The sequence below is a fragment of the Vespa crabro genome, chromosome 18 (assembly GCF_910589235.1).
Source record: "Vespa crabro chromosome 18, iyVesCrab1.2, whole genome shotgun sequence".
Classification (NCBI taxonomy): domain Eukaryota; kingdom Metazoa; phylum Arthropoda; class Insecta; order Hymenoptera; family Vespidae; genus Vespa; species Vespa crabro.
The window spans coordinates 4,529,519-4,548,034 of record NC_060972.1 but is presented as its reverse complement, the minus strand read 5'-3'; the positions used below and the strand labels follow the sequence as shown (position 1 = coordinate 4,548,034).

General features: G+C 36.6%; 1 protein-coding gene across 2 annotated transcripts; it reads left to right on the top strand.

The window, feature by feature from the left end:
* The first annotated feature begins 1,028 nt into the window (after window positions 1-1,028).
* LOC124430373 (serine protease filzig) lies at window positions 1,029-17,343 on the top strand. 2 transcript variants are annotated; one of them, XM_046976837.1, is made up of 8 exons: window positions 1,029-2,472; window positions 8,245-8,332; window positions 11,488-14,069; window positions 14,587-15,055; window positions 15,499-15,685; window positions 15,770-16,035; window positions 16,109-16,263; window positions 16,546-17,343. In XM_046976837.1, exons 2-8 carry the CDS (start codon window positions 8,245-8,247, stop codon window positions 16,705-16,707), a joined length of 3,909 nt encoding a protein of 1,302 aa, XP_046832793.1. In that variant the 5' UTR covers window positions 1,029-2,472; the 3' UTR covers window positions 16,708-17,343. The 2 variants fall into 2 exon arrangements, with proteins under 2 accessions (XP_046832793.1, XP_046832794.1); XM_046976838.1 differs by lacking the exons at window positions 15,770-16,035; window positions 16,109-16,263; window positions 16,546-17,343 and having other exon boundaries at window positions 15,482-15,652.
* The last annotated feature ends 1,173 nt before the right edge of the window (window positions 17,344-18,516 follow it).

Here is an 18,516-nt window from a genome sequence, read left to right as displayed (position 1 = left end):
TGCTCGTTATCGATCGTCTTCTTCCAGGGCGTGGATAAAATATAGATTTTTTAAAGGTTCGTTTTGACCTTTTCTATGACTAAAGGGAATAGCTCCTATAAAAACTCCATGCATACGTATATATATATATATATATATACATATATATATATATATATATATATGCATACATATATGTTGTTTATAGGAAATATAAATTATAAAATTCCAAAAGTACATTTAAATTCGATCGAGTCTTACGAATTTTATATATCTGCATATGATCTCTACAGATCATAAAAAACATTTTTCAAAAATAAAGCATTGTATGGAAAAACTTAAACTTATTTTTAAACAAGGAATCACCCTATATATGTGTATCAGAAAGCGTTATACGAAGATGCGAGATAAATGTCAAAGGTCTGCTCTATGCTCTCTCTCTCTCTCTCTCTCTCTCTCTCTCTCTCTCTTTCTTTTTTCTTCAAAATTGTTGGACGTAAATTGCTTGGCTAGGCGTTAGAAAGTTAATATAACTTTGTACCCCATGACGATTGTGCCCGATATTCATGGTGAGATATTAATCTGACGACGCAGCTGGTGCACAAAATGTGCTATCGTACATATGATAATTCTATATGATACTCGTTGCGACGAGGTCACAATTAGTTAAAAGAAATCGACATGGTTCGCTGGTGTGACTCCAAAATGAAGAGAAATTCGACTCCCTGAAGCCAATTAGAATTTACAACGACGTCTCCCCATTGTTAGAATGCTCGCAATATTTTATCATTCGACAGTTTATTCCAGATACGTATTGAGCTCGTTGCAAATTGAACTAGTTATTATTCAGTAAATTAATTATACTAATTTCTCTCTCTCTCTCTCTTTCTCGGAGAAATATAATTTACGTTAGACTTTCGTTGAAATCACGTAAATTTCAAGTGAAATAGAAAGGTATATTGCGAATGACCGCACATGGAATAGAAAGTATAATATAAATATATGTATATTTATATATATATATATATATACACGCTTCCTTTTTATATACAATTTCGAATCACATTATTTTTACAAGGTATTGTTCCTCAACTAATCTTCTAGAAAGATACCTATAATCATATATTATGAACGAAAAAAGAAAAAGAAATTGATAAAGATCATCCGGGTTGTCTTGAATGTACAGGTTTGAATTAGGATTGCAAACAAGGAAGTTGAGATGGTGTCGAGAGGAGTCGAAAGCGAGAAAAGACAAGGAACATAGGCCGAGGACGTGGGGTCTGAGCATAGCGAAACGTTTCCTGAATGGATAGAGACGAGCGGAAGGTGGAGGTTGCGTGGACGTTGCGATGAGTAGGACAGTGTGTCGGTGTCGTGCACGCTGGGCCCCGTTCTTCTCCACGTGACCTGGCCACTGGCCCACTTTGGTTTCTCTTGCTCTCTTTCTCGTTCTCTCTCCCACTCTTCCGATCGTCTTCTCCTTCCATTTTACCTGCTTTCTTTCTTCCTCTCCTTTTCCTACCTTTCTCCAAGAGCAATCGTCTTCTTTCTCATATATATTCTTAACTAACCCTCTCTCCCCTACTTCTTAAAGTTTATCCCACCACTCTGGGCCTGTTACCACCACCATCAACATCACCATTCTCCTTGCGACGTCCACCACCATCCTCAGTCGCGTTTTCCAAGGCGCCGCTCGTGACATTGCCACGCGATTCCAGCACATGCCGTGGCACGGGGTACAACGGACAGGTACCATCCAGTTCACTGCCCGGATGGTCAATAGTGCGCGATAAGCTAATCGGTGCTCTTGTGGACGATCACCCAGGAACCGATTCAAAAGATTCTTTCCTTCTTTTATATATCTTTCTTTCTCTCTCTCTCTCTCTCTCTCTCTCTCTCTCTCCCTCTTTCTCTCTCTCTCTCTCTCTCTTTCTCTTTCTTCCTCTTTTTCTTTCGCTTTTTGTCCGTCGAACAGTGTCACAAGTTCATCGATTTTTCTTTTTGCTTCGTTTCTCTTTTTTTTTTTTTGAAAGAATTTTCGTCGATGACAAATCGAATTAATTCTCGTTCGGATCTGTGCTGGAATCTCGATCGTATTCATCCAAGTTTCTATTCACGTGGACGCGGAACTAATGTAAACGTGACCCTTCTACGAGCCAAGTCAAGGAAAAGTAGTTGAAGAGAGAAGGTACGGTAAAAATTGAGTGAAGAAGTGCCAAAGGTAAAGGAAGAGGATAGAGTCCAAGAAGTGACCTTGACAACTCGGAAAGGAAAACGTCAAGAGAGAAAGAGAGAGAGAGAGAGAGAGAGAGAGAGAGAGAGAGAGAGAGAGAAAGAGAGAGAGAAAACCATCCGCGATCTCCGTCGAGAAGAACTATTCACGGTTCCTTCTTCGAGGTGACAGCTACGAGAGGATTTCTTTACGAGTGCCAAGAAAGAGTTATGAAACGTTCTTAAAAGGCAGACAGTTGCAAACAATTATTGCACTGCACGGTGAGTGACATGACATTTTTTTTAAATATCTATCTTTCCTTTATAAAAATTAACGTGATTATAATGTATATTCAATTCTCTTATTTGACAGGATATTCGACAAATTGTCTAAATTAAATAATTCATTTGATAAGATGTAATTATTTATGATAATTATCAACATCGATTGCATTTACTCTCATTCAATTCTCATTAAACGAGATTTAATCTTATGGCTTTTGATTCAACGTAAGGGTTAATCGTGACAAAAATATTCGTGCAATCGTCTGGAATCGATATAACCGTATCGAAAGAACATCGATCGAACTATACACGGTACGTCGATTTTCCCATGAAAGAGATTAATTCTCGTTGCAAAATACGACGATGAACTTTCGATCGCTATTTATAATTGACGCGTGCCGATCGTTATATCGAACGCGAATCTGCGCGATGTTTTCTATGTTCTTTTTGGTTCGCGATCCGTAATTACAACGGAATGAACATTCATTAATGTATCTTTCCGTCATTACTTTAAATGATCATTCCTAACGTTCCTAAGATGTAATAATACGTTATGGCATTCCTCTTTCTTTCTCTCTCTCTCTCTCTTTAACGTAATTTCTTTCTCTAAAGATACAGGGCGTATTTATTGTTTTTCATATTTCACGTTTTCTTTAAGTCTCTTTGTTGTTAATAATATCTTTACTGTCATCAATGAAATAATTTTGATCACGTCCTTATGGTCACTTCAAAGCTCCTCGATTCCCTTTTTTTTTCGAGTACGAACGAACGAACGAAGACAACGAAAAAAATTGCGAAAGAATTGTCTGGTCGTTTATCGAAACCAGGACACAATCGGGAATCGATGAGATCGTTGGCAGGGGCCAGCCTGATCGTGAAGCCAGGAGAAAGCTGGCTTTCCGACTTTGGTCCGTAATAAAACGAGGTGTTCCAATATAAACATGGAGGATATCATTCGGCATGCTTCATTGCTCCATCGTCGTATCCCCTTCATTTTCTTTTTTTTTTTTTTTTTTTTTTTTATTCAAACTTTCTTTATAATCATCTATCTTTCCGAACAATTGATCTTTGAGAACTCTCTCGATATTCATGCTATTAAAGAAGATTTTTTAAGAGCCCAATTATAATTAATTGATTTTTTTCACATATTATTTAAGAGCATACATCATTGGTGATCTTTTTAAGAAAAACGTTCTCACGTACTCGATATTTTTTAAAGCACGGTGTCGATGACTCGTTGTAAAAAAAAGGAAAGAAAAGAGCAAAACGAAAATTAACATGGTAGATCGAAATTTCTCACTTATTGCCTCGAAAAGTAAACGTTAGTTTCTTGAAAGGATCTGTGTACTTAGGTACGTCTTTGCGTTTACATAACTCCATTTTAAATGGCATACTGCTGCTTCGTGAATTTGACATTATTTTGATTACTCGGTAAAAAGTCAAAACGTCTTAGAAAGATGTACTGAGGCTTCTGGAAAATGCGGTCCATGGATTTTACATTCAGCTAAAGCTAAATTGATTTTTCACGTTGACCTCACAGTAGCTCGTAAATCTATCGTAAACGCATATGTAGATGGGTTCTCTGAACGTTCATCCAACTTAGGCTTGCCTCGATGGTGCGGAATGGTTAACGTGCTAACGGGTTATATCAACGTCACTTATTCCAATTTAGTATTTCAATGAATGTGGATCATTGTCGAATCGATTTAGCATAAATTTATATACAATGCAAATGTGGTTACTTAAAAATTTCAATTGTTAAATGTAACTCTAAAACATAAATAGTAACATTTCTTAAGTTAATCAAATGCATGAGCAGGTTAGATATAGAATATTTGAGGATATTATTTTAAATTTAAATCAGCAAAAACCTCTGAGTGTCCTGATCACCTTCGACCTTAACATAACGATAAACGTGTTGATTCTCATCTTCTCTTTCCTCTTCAACTTCGTCTTTCTCCTTTGGCCTCGATAAGAAGAGAAAAGTTTAGCCCCGTATAATCATCCACGTACTATCACTTTCATGACAAGAGAGAAGAAGAAGGAGGAATGCGATCCTCTTCGCTCGTGCACGTTTCGTTCGATGCATTCAAGTCGAACTAACTTGCGCGAATGCCGATCGGTTTTGCACGAACGATCGAGCCCGTAATGTGTCGTTAAATCTTCGAGTGAAAGCAAAGGAAGAACAAAATCTCTTTCATGCGAGTACCGCCTCGATTTACTCATCCTTTTCTCATCGAAGTTTATTCTCTTATATCGTGTCTTTTCTAACTTTTATCTGTACTAAAACATGATGTTTTATCTATAACTATATAATTAAATTATTAATTTTCCAAGGAGAACTATTAACACATCTTTACAACTGCATCGCACTAAATAATTAAATGTATGAAATTAATATAACTTTGTTATATGATTTTTATATAAAAATTGATTAAGAAAACGAATTGATTCCATTGATTATTTATTTTTTCTTTGTTTTTTTTTTTTTTTTTTTCATAATAATCAATGAACCGCCCATTGAATATTCCAATTCTTACCAATATTTTTTTTTCTTTTCGATAATTTCCGCTGATGGAATTTCTTGCGTCATTCCGAGTGAAACAGAATTTGCAAATTGAACGGAAGAAGGATGATGGTGACTCCTTTACGAAGGAAACGAGGTCGACCGATAGTAGTACCTACGAAGAACGTCGACTAATGGAACACCGAGTTTCTCTATGGGCGATCGTTCCTTAGCGAAAAGGAATAAAAAAAAAAAAAAAAAGAAAAAAGGAGGATACGACGTTTGAAAGAAACATTAACGACAAAAAGATCGTACTGATGTACTCGTAGAATAACACGAACGCTCCTTATTTTTCCTCTATTCATTGCATTCTCTATTGTATATACTTTGAATTATAACAGAACGAACAGTCGTAATAGAATTTCTCATATAGTTTTCTTTTGTGTCGTTTTGATCTTTCATTTTGTATTTTAACAATTCGTGAGATTTTCTTGAAAAAATGTCTTACCATCACAATTTGATTTATTTTATTCACTGATATTCTCTGTGATATTGATCTTTACGTTTTTAACAATTTCTTATTAATTAATTAATTAACATGACTTCCGAGATCCGACGTCCAGACCTGCGATGACTCGAAGAAGTCTCGAGGGTAAACTAATCCGGTCACCCAGATCTAACAATCAAGTGATGCCACCAAACTGAGCTTTCTCCAAGTGTTTGTGATATGCTCGAGTGCTCGAGAGATGAGCGAGTAAATTGTCAAGAGAAAAAGAAAAAGAAAAAGAAAAAGACGTACATGCGTATAGTTTGAGTGAACATGCATGCACCTGTGCACGCTCTCCTCTTACGTTGTTCCTATTGACGAACGGCCAATGAACGCGGAAGAATTTTCGAATCACCGACACCGTCCCTACTCGACTCTTTCGATTCCTTTTCTTGAATATCCTGAAAGTTCTGACAGGGCGAACAAGACACGACACGATAGGTACATCGTACGATCTTCCTTTCTCTCTCTTTTTCTTTTTTTATTTCTATCATTATCATTATTATTATTAAATGACAAATGTTCCTGAAATTTGTGCGACGAATAAAAATTTTTTACGGATAATTACGAACTAACTTTTATCCAAAAAAAAGTATTATACTCCAATGATGAAATTAACGATCAACGATTTGTTTTGGATCATCTTCTAATATGGTTGGATTTGTCGCAATCGATACTACTAGCAACGTGAAACGGGAGAATGTTGAGTGAAACGAAACACTTTGAAGGAAAGTGACTTCCGTGTGCTCACGCGTGAACATTTACGCGCGTTCGTACACGCTTACAAAAGAGAGAACGAAAGGAAACGAGTGTTAAATCGTTTAAGAATTTTCTAATTCGATTTAGATATCTATGTATGTACGAGATCTTGTGTCTTCGAACATAAGATAAAGTTCGTTTAATGTTAATTAAATTTTATAACGAATCACAGAAATATTAATTTTTTAATTAACAAATGTATCTATTAGAATATCTATTAACTATGACTCGTCTTCTATATACTTAAGATATACTTAAACATTTTAATTTTTGATTAACTAAGTGCAAAAGAGAGTTAATGACGGGGGTATTCACACGCGCGTAAACGAATCGGCTTAACGGTTTACGTGAAAAATCAGAGCGGCACGTAGGGTATAATTAAATTAAAAAAAAATTAAGTTTTTCATTAACGTGAAATGGTCACCCAGAAAAGAAATAACGCGTGCTACATGAGACCTATTCCTATATCATTGACGCTTAATATTTCATAAAATTAATTCGAATTGACTATTTGCAAAAAAAGGTGTAATGGAGTTGATTTTCCAAAATATGCGATATAGAATAAGTAGAGAGAGAGAGAGAGAGAGCGAGAGAGAGGGATGGAGAGAAAGAAAGAGAGAAGGGAATTAGGTTAGCGGTGTAGAATCAGGTGATCAATTAGCATGCCAGTCTTTTTAAGAATTCATCGAATTATTTTTACGACTATTAAAATCCAATCTTTCCATGTATTTTCTTGGCTTCTCTTTCAGTCATTCTCATCTTCCACCGTGTTTCTATATACTATGTATGTGAGCATCGTAAACGTACGAGGACTGTAATGAGCCACTCTGCTCGTCCGATGAATATAACGGGATTTTGTACGCGTGGAAAGACTCATTTGTCCGTGTGCGTGTACGAACGAGCCGATACTTTTCGAGAAGAGATTCGAGAGGGAGAGAGACGACGAAATGTGGTCCAGGCCTCTCAAAAGATTTTCGTAGACCTTGGCCAAGTTTCATGGACCAGGTTTTATCAACGATCGATGATCAAAACTCCATCGTCTAATTTATGATTGTTTCGGTATTTAATAGACGATATGCTATTAAAGAAAAGATTTTTCTTAAAGAAATAATACTTATAATACTTAATTTGTCAAAAAATATTTTATAACATCAACTTATACGCGTATTTCAAATAAAAAAAAAATATATATATATTTTTTAATATTTGAAGAATAAAGGAAGAACAAATTGTATTAGTTACTTATAATATATAGAGGATAAAGGGATGGATATATATACGTAGAGAGAGAAAGAGAGAGAGAGAATAATTTATTCATCACATTATATATATTTACACATAAAAACCTAATAATGAATAAAAGCGTAGAATAAATTACAATAGACATACTTAACAGTTGAATATATTAAACATTATAATTTTGAATGATTGACATTAAGATATTTGCAGACTAATGATTTTAAATGACTAAATTTTTTGATAATTTTGTTATCGAAGAGAGATTGGAATTCTTGATACTCAATGAGTACGTCAGGTTGTCACCTTCCGATTTCCAGTTTCCGCGTCGCATACTGGAGTCGATATTCTTGTACCGTTATTACGGACGGACAAGCACGTCGATCTCCGCTAAGCGAAGCCGAGAATTAGATCGACGTAGCGGCTATTTCTCATTGCGTACCGATGCACTTGTTGTTTAAATTGCAACATAACAAAAAGGAAAGAGTATGAAAAAAAGATTGTTACGTAAGACGGATCACTTTCATAGCCTCGTAATAATTTCAATCGAGAAAACATAAACTAATCGTGAAATTTCTCGCGAGATGCGTCTATGAAGACACAGTTTTAAATTCTTCTGACCTCTTTCATACGCTCTGCCGTTCATTTAAATTAACAACAATTAACATGATCTCTTTTTTTGTCAATTTATAAAATCCATGCCGACTCTTTGTGTTCACAGATGGCTACTGGAACTAATCTTTGTCTATTTTTCGCCTTCCTGGTTTCGACGTCTGCCTTCTCGGTTTCCAATGCATCTCAAAACAAAGGTAATAGTCATCTCGCATATAACTATATAACTCAATAGTTGAACAACCGTATTTTCTATAAGAAAATTATTTCTTCCTAAGGACTCATTCTATTTAGTTAACTCCGTTTGGTATCACAAGTAATAATAAAGAAAATATTTACAGGTGAATATTTTAATATTAATACTGTCGTAACATTAAATATTTATTATTATATGATAAATTATGGAAACATTCTCATTGTTATTTGCTGAATGATTTATACGCAAGAATTTCAAATTCTTTCTTTCTTTCTCTCTTTCTCTGTAGGATAATACATCGAAATAACCCGTGAAATTAAATGGATACTCATTTGGTATCATTTTAAATACAGGCTTTCTGTGGTTTAAAAGGAAACTATTAGAAAAGAAAAAATATTACGACTGCAGAAGATATGCAAATTTCTTGTGGTTTATCCATGAAGGTGTACATTAAATAGTCAATAATGACACCAATTTCTACTTACTCTTTTTTTTTTTATTTATCCATTTTTTTTCTCTTTTAAATATCCACTTTCTCAACTTCGTTGTACTTTGAGTTACGAAAATATCCTCTCTTACCTCTCTATTCATCGTTGTTGTCGTCGTCGACACGTGACACCAAATTCTACTTCCCGTCTCTTATTCTCCTTCGAAAGTCGAGTATACCTACGCTTCTTTGCAAGTATTCGCGTATACCTATTCCATTTCGAGAAGCTACTTATGCATGCTGAAGGTATAGCAACCGTTTAAGATCTCATTTTAAAGTGGCACGATCTTTTGCCGAGAGAAGTTATAAAAGCGTGTATATAGAGAATTTAATGTTCTGAATGCGTGCGAGGTACTCGGATATTTCAGAAAATTGTCCAAAAGTTATAATTCCTTTTAACAGAGATAAAAAAAAAAAATATATATATATATATTTAGATGTACATATATTTATTCCTGCATGAAAATATTATGGAAATTAAAATACTCAGAAATAAGTATATGCTATATGTGATATCTACTATTAACTGTCGGACTGTTCGTTCCTCTATCGAAAATTTCACCTTTCTCCACTTTCACGCGTTGATCCGTGTCATGAGAAACAACGGTATTTGATGATGGTACTTTGAATGTAACGTATATATGTCGAGAATTTGGATAATTTTATATAATTTATAGCAGATATATTTAAATAAGAAATTAAATATCGATTTAATACGAACTTTATACCAATTTCTTTTGTAGAAAGATTTTCTCAAAGATCTCTACGGTAATCTTTATATCATTAACTATCATAATTTATCAATTTACAGAGCACCTTGATTTACGATCAATCAATTTGAAAGATGAATTTATTTATTCGGGACGCACAAAGCGATATGAGGAAATAACTAATAAGCTACGAGTAAATAAGTTAACGAAGTATTTCTCTTTATCCACGACCGATTTCGAACGTGAACGAAGCCTGAAATTAATAGTAATGAATTTAATACCGGCCGATTTGGTTTTTATGCGGTCAAGTGAAACTCGAAACAGGATCTCTCATCATCGATCGTGCGAAGCGAAAAGAATCAACGATCTCCTCGTTATCCTTCTTTTTCCTCCTTCACACGGATACGTTGTCCGTGTCTAGTGATTAATAGTAATTGCATGTCCAAGAGCCTGAGTCTAACTCATTGGTCAATTATTAAACGAGTTGAGAATTCGCATTTTTCGTAGAACTCTATTTTGTCCTAAATGACGATGACGAGATAATAAGAATGATAGAGATGGAGAGATATAAATAACAGAAACGATTTTCTTTCAGGCATTTCTTTTACGCAAAACGATCAACACGTACATTCTTATTGGCTTCTTATTAACTTGGCAGCAATTTCTTTGATGTAAGCAAAACCCGATCCCACACGTTCGAGTAAACTGACTTTTCCATCCTCTCTGTTACTGCATTACTAGTGACACGGTTCTACGTCCCTACGTAAGAGCGCACAAGCGCGAAATACAAAAAAATCTGGAACGGTGCAAGGATCCGGACGAGCAATACGGACGATTCGCGGAGTAGGTCATCATATCGGTAGTATGTAGACGTATAAGGCACGTGCGAAGCCTACATGCTTGCTCGTCTATGCCCCTTAGTCATCTGAGCATAACCATCGTGCCCAGTTATATACATACAAAGTATACCGCACATGTTAGATTTGCCAGCCACGAACGATCTCTTTTCAACACCTTCTTGACACACGTAGATAAGTAATAAAGATCGTGTTATTAGTCTGTCACAGACCTAGTCTTGTCAATGCTGAACGAAACGACACAAACGTATCGTATTGTGCAAGCAGTTTTGCAATTAATCTTCGTTATAATGCCATCATATACCAGTACAGAAGCAAAAGGCACGTATTTATTGGATGAACGATTTTAAGACCATACCGTATAATTATACGAAAATTTTTACACATCATGTATCAATGTTGACGAGGTAATTGTTAAAACGTTATCAACGATGGCCACTTTCCATCAAAGAACCCGGTCCATTGGGCTCTATTATTGTGTAAATAAATGATTATATCGGTCAATACGTCTTTCAAGCGTTAAACGACCTGGAATTCAGTTTCAATTGCGACCTGATTTACATAGGGTTTCTATCATGAGCGATTATCTTACGTTTGATTAGAATACGATCGTTAGCAATGAGATCGTTAAATAGAAACTTAAGCCTTTAGTAATTAGAAGACGATGGGAGAACCGCTATTTACCCGTTATGATGTGCAAGGACAATGGAAGAACGGTTAATTCGTCGCAACACGCATCGAATTCGTTAAAATCTCAAGAATCAAATAGTATCAGATTCATACTAAATCTAGTCTGTCTAGGATTCGTATCGTAATTTGCATTGATGTATGAAGTACGAATGCCAAGTACCCATACTTATTTTGCGTGCGATGCACATTCTCGTTCAGGACTCCAACTAATCGCTGCAGGCGTTTAGAATTTTTTGATTAGATGTAAATGATCGGAGACCTTTAAGTGGCGACAGGTTGCCCTCTTTCAAAACGATCACGAGCGAAAAATAACTTTGATACGTTTAAAAAGGAAATGGAAAAATACCGGTGTCCATTTTCATAATAAAATGATTTCGATGTTAAAACTTTAAGATAAAAATCGTGTTAGCAGGTCGAAGATTGTTCGGGGGTTACAGAATAGTGCCGAAGGTGTGCCAGCCGACGATTCCCTCACGAACGAAATCGGAGGAACCAGCAATTTGCATGTTCAATTACGAATGCACACGCCGGAACGGCCAAGTAGTCGGCGCCTGTATGGATGGTTTCCTCTTTGGCGCGTGTTGTCAATTACCATCGAAAAATATAATTAACGAACCTTTGGAGAAAATACCCAATAAGGAGAACATATTGAATTTCGAGGAGATCGATCACGTGCCAGATATTCCGATTCTTTTAAATCCGGATGGTACGCCGATCGGTATGTCGATCCCGCAACAGATTAGTAACACCATAAAAACCGATTCCTCTGGGGTTTCGAATCATCTCGGCGAGGAAGAAACTTCTTACACGAAAATAACGACGTTCGACTCTAATCCATCGACTTCCGAATCACATAGTAATGATGAATTGGAGAATGCAGAGAAGCCTCAGGTACCTCCGTTACAACCAGGTATAAGTCAGCTGGAAGATGATTTTCCTGCACTTCTCGGACAACAAACCATTCTGGATAGCTTACAACTTCCAGGATTACTCTCTTATACGGACAAAAACAATAATGCTCAGACTCATAATAATCCCATTGTCGAGAATCCACTTGCAACGTTGCTGAGTCCGGATCAAGTACTTCAAATCGCTGATCCGGTCGATCAGTTACCAGCTTTGTTCTCTCAGGGATTGAGTTATAACAATCATAGTTCTGCTGATACGATATTACTCAATGAGAATGGTACCATGTTAAATGAGACGCATAATCCGGATGAATTGTTTAAACCTACCACGGATTCTTCGATCAATCGTTTTACGGATAATAAAATCGTTACTTCCAATTGGAATATGGAGGAAAGAACGAAGGCAACGACTACGGTGCAAAGTACGCAGTCATTGACCGAACGGACAAAAGTACACGAAGGTAGCACAAAGTCCACGCAATGGGTGAAATTCCCTGATCAATTTACTTCCACGACAACCGAGATGCCAATCACGTTCACTGACTTTAAATCCTCTAATTTCAACATGGAATCAACTATTGCAGCCCAAACATACACGAACACGCAAAAGGTCTTGAACGTGACACCTAACTCGGGTTTGAGCGGTACTTATGACAAGACAACCACGACAGATGAGAAACTAACGAAGCACAAAGGAACGGAAGTTGACAGCACGGTTAAACGCGTGGCCACAACTCCGATGACCGCGACAAATGGTGACAAAGATATGATAAGAGTACCGACGATTACTTACGAGGTTCAATCGGGCAACAAGAAGGACGATATACTTGACAAAGAGGAAATAGCGATCAATCATATTATTTCTATCTTGAACGACACTACACCAGGAGCAGAGACGACAGTCACCATGCAAGGGCCTATATCTATCGCTCACAATTGGGTGAACAAAGACGATACTTCGAAACCTTCATTGATCAAGATTTCCTCTTTGAAACCTACCAGTACGAAACCATCGACGTTCAAACCTTCGGTACACCCTTCTACTTTAAAGATATCCACGTTACAATCTTCCACGTTAAAGCCTACGATCACTACGTTATCCACAGCAACTCCTATCTTCTATAAACCAATACAACCATCTACATATTACAATTACGAAACCATTCCTACGGAGACTAATTACCCTACCTACTCTACGTCCAATTCGTATTCCTCGAAACCACCATCAACCCCATTAACTTATGGATCGTCCAGCAGCTTTGCATATTCTTCGAGACCAACCACAAATCCTCCGGCACCGACCGTGATAGTTTTGGGTCCGCTCGGCACGGAATACGTCACCCAAACTACACAAAAATCTTTGATAACTAAGAAACCGTCTAATGGATCGAGTAAGCCAATCTTTGCTTCGACCAGGCCTACTTCTTCAACGATTAGACCTGTTAATGCTAGCACGAAAAAACCGAGTGTCTCTACTATGATCACTCACAACATCAGCACTGTCATATCCAACGTCGATACCAACAGCAATCACGTAGTTTCTACTAGTTATATCACGGTTAATCTGAAAGATACCACCAGTACGAAATTACCTGATAATATCGACACTACGACCGAAGCTTTTGTACCCGAAACGAGTCTGGAAGAAAGGATGACCACGAGAAGACCTACGACATGGACGGCTGCACTGTCCTGGTCCAAAAAGCCAAGTTTCCATTTGAAACCTTCGACTCTTAACGTTGTTTCCTCGGAAAATACTCCAGGCGTTACTATCGTTTTAAAATCTACAACTCCGTCGTCACCAATTGCAGCACCCATTGTCCATTGTGACGACGAAACACCGGCACCTGACGATCTCGTCAACTTCCCACCCGTTAGAAATCCTAATTTAAATATTTCAACGCCCTTGTCTCAGCAAGAAAAGCCAACGATCGTCGAGACTTTCAATCATACAGGCTATCCAAATATCGACATCATCAGTGAGAATGATATACCAACTCCCACGTTCATCGAGGATGCTCTACTCACAAATAAAGTCGATAGCTTCGTAAACAAGATCGTCGAGTCTCTGCAGAGTAACTTTCAGGTAATTCTAAATTACTTTTACTTTTAGTTTTCAGCTAAACTCATTTCTACTTCCCACGTATATAAACGAGTTATGATCTTTAATCATGTTATCCTGAACTATCGATCTATAATTAAAAGAAAAATCTTGATCAAAAGAAAGACGCGATTCTTATTGACTAATCTGTTATCGTATATCGCGAATATAGACGTAATTGAAACGAAATGTTTATCCAGCTTTGAGAATTGTTACTTGAGAAAGATACTATCTGATTTCTATAGAGTAAGAAAAAAAGGATAATATAAAACATGTAGAAGGTATCTAGCTCGGCACAAATTGTAATGGGTAGATCTATCAAGCGCAATTGTTACTTTTCACTTTAGTAGTGTACCGTTGAGAATGGAATAGATTTCTTGCTCAGTGAGAACTAATGTAACATCTAACGAACCCAAGCGCGCATTTCAATTAAATTTTAATCTACTCTCCGGACAAAATCCGTAAGAGAGAACTAATCGAATTGTTCATGTGAATATTTAAGGATCTCAAAGACATCGTCTATAATCGCGCTAACGGATCGACGACGTCAACGACGACTACGACGTCGGTAACGAAGAGGCCAATCACCACAGTTGCCGGTAATACGACGAAAAAACCTATTAGAAGACCATCAACGACTGTCAAACCGTCACAGGTTACGACTAAAAGACCTGTTACTACGAAAAGACCTAATGTACGACCAAGCACGTCGAGACCATCTTCCGGTGAGAAACCTCGTCCATCGAAACCCACAACCTTGAAACCGAGACCATCTGTGACAACGCCCACGGTTACTACGAAGAGGCCCCAGGTCACTACAAAACGTACGAAACCAAACAGAAAGCCAAGCACTGTACCTACAACTACGGCCGAGCCGATTCTCCAAGAGGAGGTAGAAGCGGTTTCGATCGATACAACGCAAAGCAGTGTCTTGAATGTTGCGACCACCCTAGCATCGGATTTTCGTACACGTAAGACACATTATTGCCATATATTTTCTCTTATTTCTAGATATTTCTCATCGCTGGTAAGTGAACGCATACGCTTGAAAGATTAACTGAATATTATTTGGCTGAATAATAAATTTGCAAGTTCATGCTTATTCGTGTTAAATTCCCGTTAATCCATATAGCTTTTATCGCAACTAATTTATTTTTACTACCTTTTACTTCATCGGATTTAAGAAAAAATTATTATATTGGCCAAGAGGGATAAGAAATGCAGAATAGTTAAAGTTCGTATTTTGTTTCATCAGATTAAGAAGGTCGATTATGCGAATTATCCATTTGTCTTTTTTCATTATATTCAAATATATGTGTTTACGAATTCATCCGAATGACCTAAGTTCCATCGTAATTGATAACAGAGGTGAACTCGTGTCGATAATTAATATGTAGACATCTTTTATCAACAGAATGCGGGGTAAAACCTCTAATCAAGACAGGTAGAATAGTTGGTGGAAAGGGTGCACAATTTGGAGAATGGCCGTGGCAGGTATTGGTTCGGGAAGCCACGTGGCTAGGACTTTTTACAAAAAATAAATGCGGTGGTGTTCTTATCACGGACAAATACGTCATCACTGCGGCACATTGTCAACCAGGGTAATTGGATATAATATCCAGATTTAAAATGAAAATTTGTATTTTTTTTTCATCAGGGCTGTTTTTTCTTTTTTCTTTACACAGATTTTTAGCTTCCCTCGTAGCGGTTTTCGGTGAATTTGATATATCGGGAGAGTTGGAATCGAAGCGTAGCGTAACGAAGAACGTACGTCGAGTTATCGTTAACAGGGGATACGATCCAGCGACCTTCGAAAATGATTTGGCCCTTCTCGAATTGGAATCACCGGTGCAATTCGATTCTCACATCGTACCAATTTGCATGCCCGACGATAACGTCGATTTTACAGGCAGAATGGCTACGGTCACTGGTTGGGGTAGATTGAAGTACAGTAAGTATCCCACGTTAGTTTTCATACGTATTAGCAATTAAAATTATTTCCTTTAAATAAAAATCTCGTACAGACGGTGGTGTACCATCGGTATTGCAAGAGGTCCAAGTGCCGATCATGGAGAATTCCGTTTGTCAAGAAATGTTCCAAACGGCTGGACATTCAAAATTAATTTTAGAGAGTTTCTTGTGCGCTGGATATGCCAATGGTCAAAAGGATTCTTGCGAGGTACGCTAAGTAATCTTCAATATTTTATTTTATCATACCCTTGATGTATATCTGCTTGTATATTAATATCCATAAGTAATTGGATATGTCGGTGTATTTATTGTTACTATGAAGTATAGATTAATGAACTAGCAAATGTCAGGTGGCGGTAGTTATGAGATTGCAATTTACGAGAACTCGTACGATACAAGGACGATGACTAGCGTATTTCAAAGTAGACGTAGTAATGAACATAAACGTAATCAAGTGATGGATTTTATACTATCGATCGATCATTTGCAGGGTGACAGCGGTGGTCCACTGGTAATGGAACGACCCGATGGTAGATGGATGTTAGTTGGCACGGTATCTCATGGGATTAAATGTGCCGCACCGTATCTGCCTGGTGTTTATATGAGAACCACTTATTTCAAGCCATGGTTGCATAGTATCACTGGAGTTTGAGGTCAAGAATGTTTCGTTCTTCTCAAGGACACTGATATTTACCCGTGCCACCTGTATAAATGTACAAAGGAAGTCTAATTTATTTCCCACCCGGCATAGAAAGATCGATATCGAATAAGGAAAAGACCCTTTCCTACCCCTAACTACCCCTTTGCAACTAGTGCGACGCGAGAAATTATAAAAGAACGAGAGGTTATTTCTTTATATTTCTTTCCTTTTTTTATTTTTTTTATCTGACACCGAGTGAGACTTTACGATTTTTCGTTATCGAATGAAACCCTATTCAATGTAATTTCTTCGATAGGATAACAGAAAAAGTGGAACTCACAATCAGTGTCATTTAATTTGCGAAATTTTATTTCGTTCTTCCTTCGCGTATCGTACACTTTAAGATATTTTTACCGGGACACGGCAATTGGTTCTCGTGTTCCATGTACATATACGTGTATCTGTCTCTATACGTATACATACATATATACATACATACACACACACACACACACACACACACACACAGATATATATTATATAGATATTATATGAGAATTAATGCGATGCGAATATTATTTATTTCATTGTTAGCTGTTATTTATTAAACTCATTTTTATACGAGAATGGCTCATTTATTCATCCATCTTATGCAATGTCTGATTTTTATGTATTGTAATTGGAAAAATAAAAAATACAAAAGTAATAAAAATTAATTTCTTTGATCGTTCGTTTGTAATTTTCCAAATAATCAACTTCAAACAGATCAAAAATGCAAATGTTCACGAGTCAATAATTTCATTAATTGCAAAGGTAAGTTCTTCGATAGGGTCGTTTAATTATCAACAATGATTTCAACTTTTAAAGTTGACGTTTAAGTCGGTGAAAATAATGGTAGCCCGTGGTAATTAAATTCGAGTCGTTATCTCGTGGCAGGCGGCAAAAAAAAATTGAAGAGAAAAAAATCGCTCGATAGAACATTATGCAACTTATCAGAGCGCAGACTAAAGAACGCATTGCGTGACTAGACGTAGATAAAATCTTTGCTCGGTAGTTCTTGTAAATCAACGAGACGTATTTTCGGCTTTTAATTTCGCGAAGTGTATACCATTTTAAGTTAGATTTTATTAAAGAAAAATGAGATTAAATTGTACAAATTTTATTATTCTTTGATTTTTTTTTTTTTTTTTTTTTTTATAAAAATAAATGTAACCGTCATTATCAATTAAAATATATCTTTTTGAAAAAAACGTATGGAACGAACGTAAGTATAAAAAGAACGTAAATCGTAATTTTCGATAAAATAAATAGGTTAAAAATATATTTCTTTGTTTTGTTCTTGATCGATACATCACGTAGTTGAAAGAAACAGGATTAATAATGTAAAAATAATAATAATAAGGAGAAAAGTTGAATAGAAAATGAAGATAAATAAAGATGGACATCTAACATTGCTACGTTTCTATTGCAATTCTCATAAAATAATATCTTTCCTTTTCACCTTTGCCATACAAATACGTAAATTGTTGGCGTTGTATACGAATACGTAATGCAAGGTACCTGTAATACAGGGCGGAACCAGCGTGTACGTAAAACCAGGAGCTACCTACCACCCGGCTGGGAACATCAGGACACTTTGGATCAATACGACCAAGAGAGAAAGAGATGATGATAGTACGTGAAAGAAGGAGTAAGAAAGAGTAAGAGAGATAGAGATAGAGATAGAGGTAGACATAAAGGTAGAGGTAGAAAGAGGAAAAGAGAGAGAGAGAGAGAGAGAGAAAGGGAGGGAGGAAGAGATAGTATGAGATGGGGTGAGCT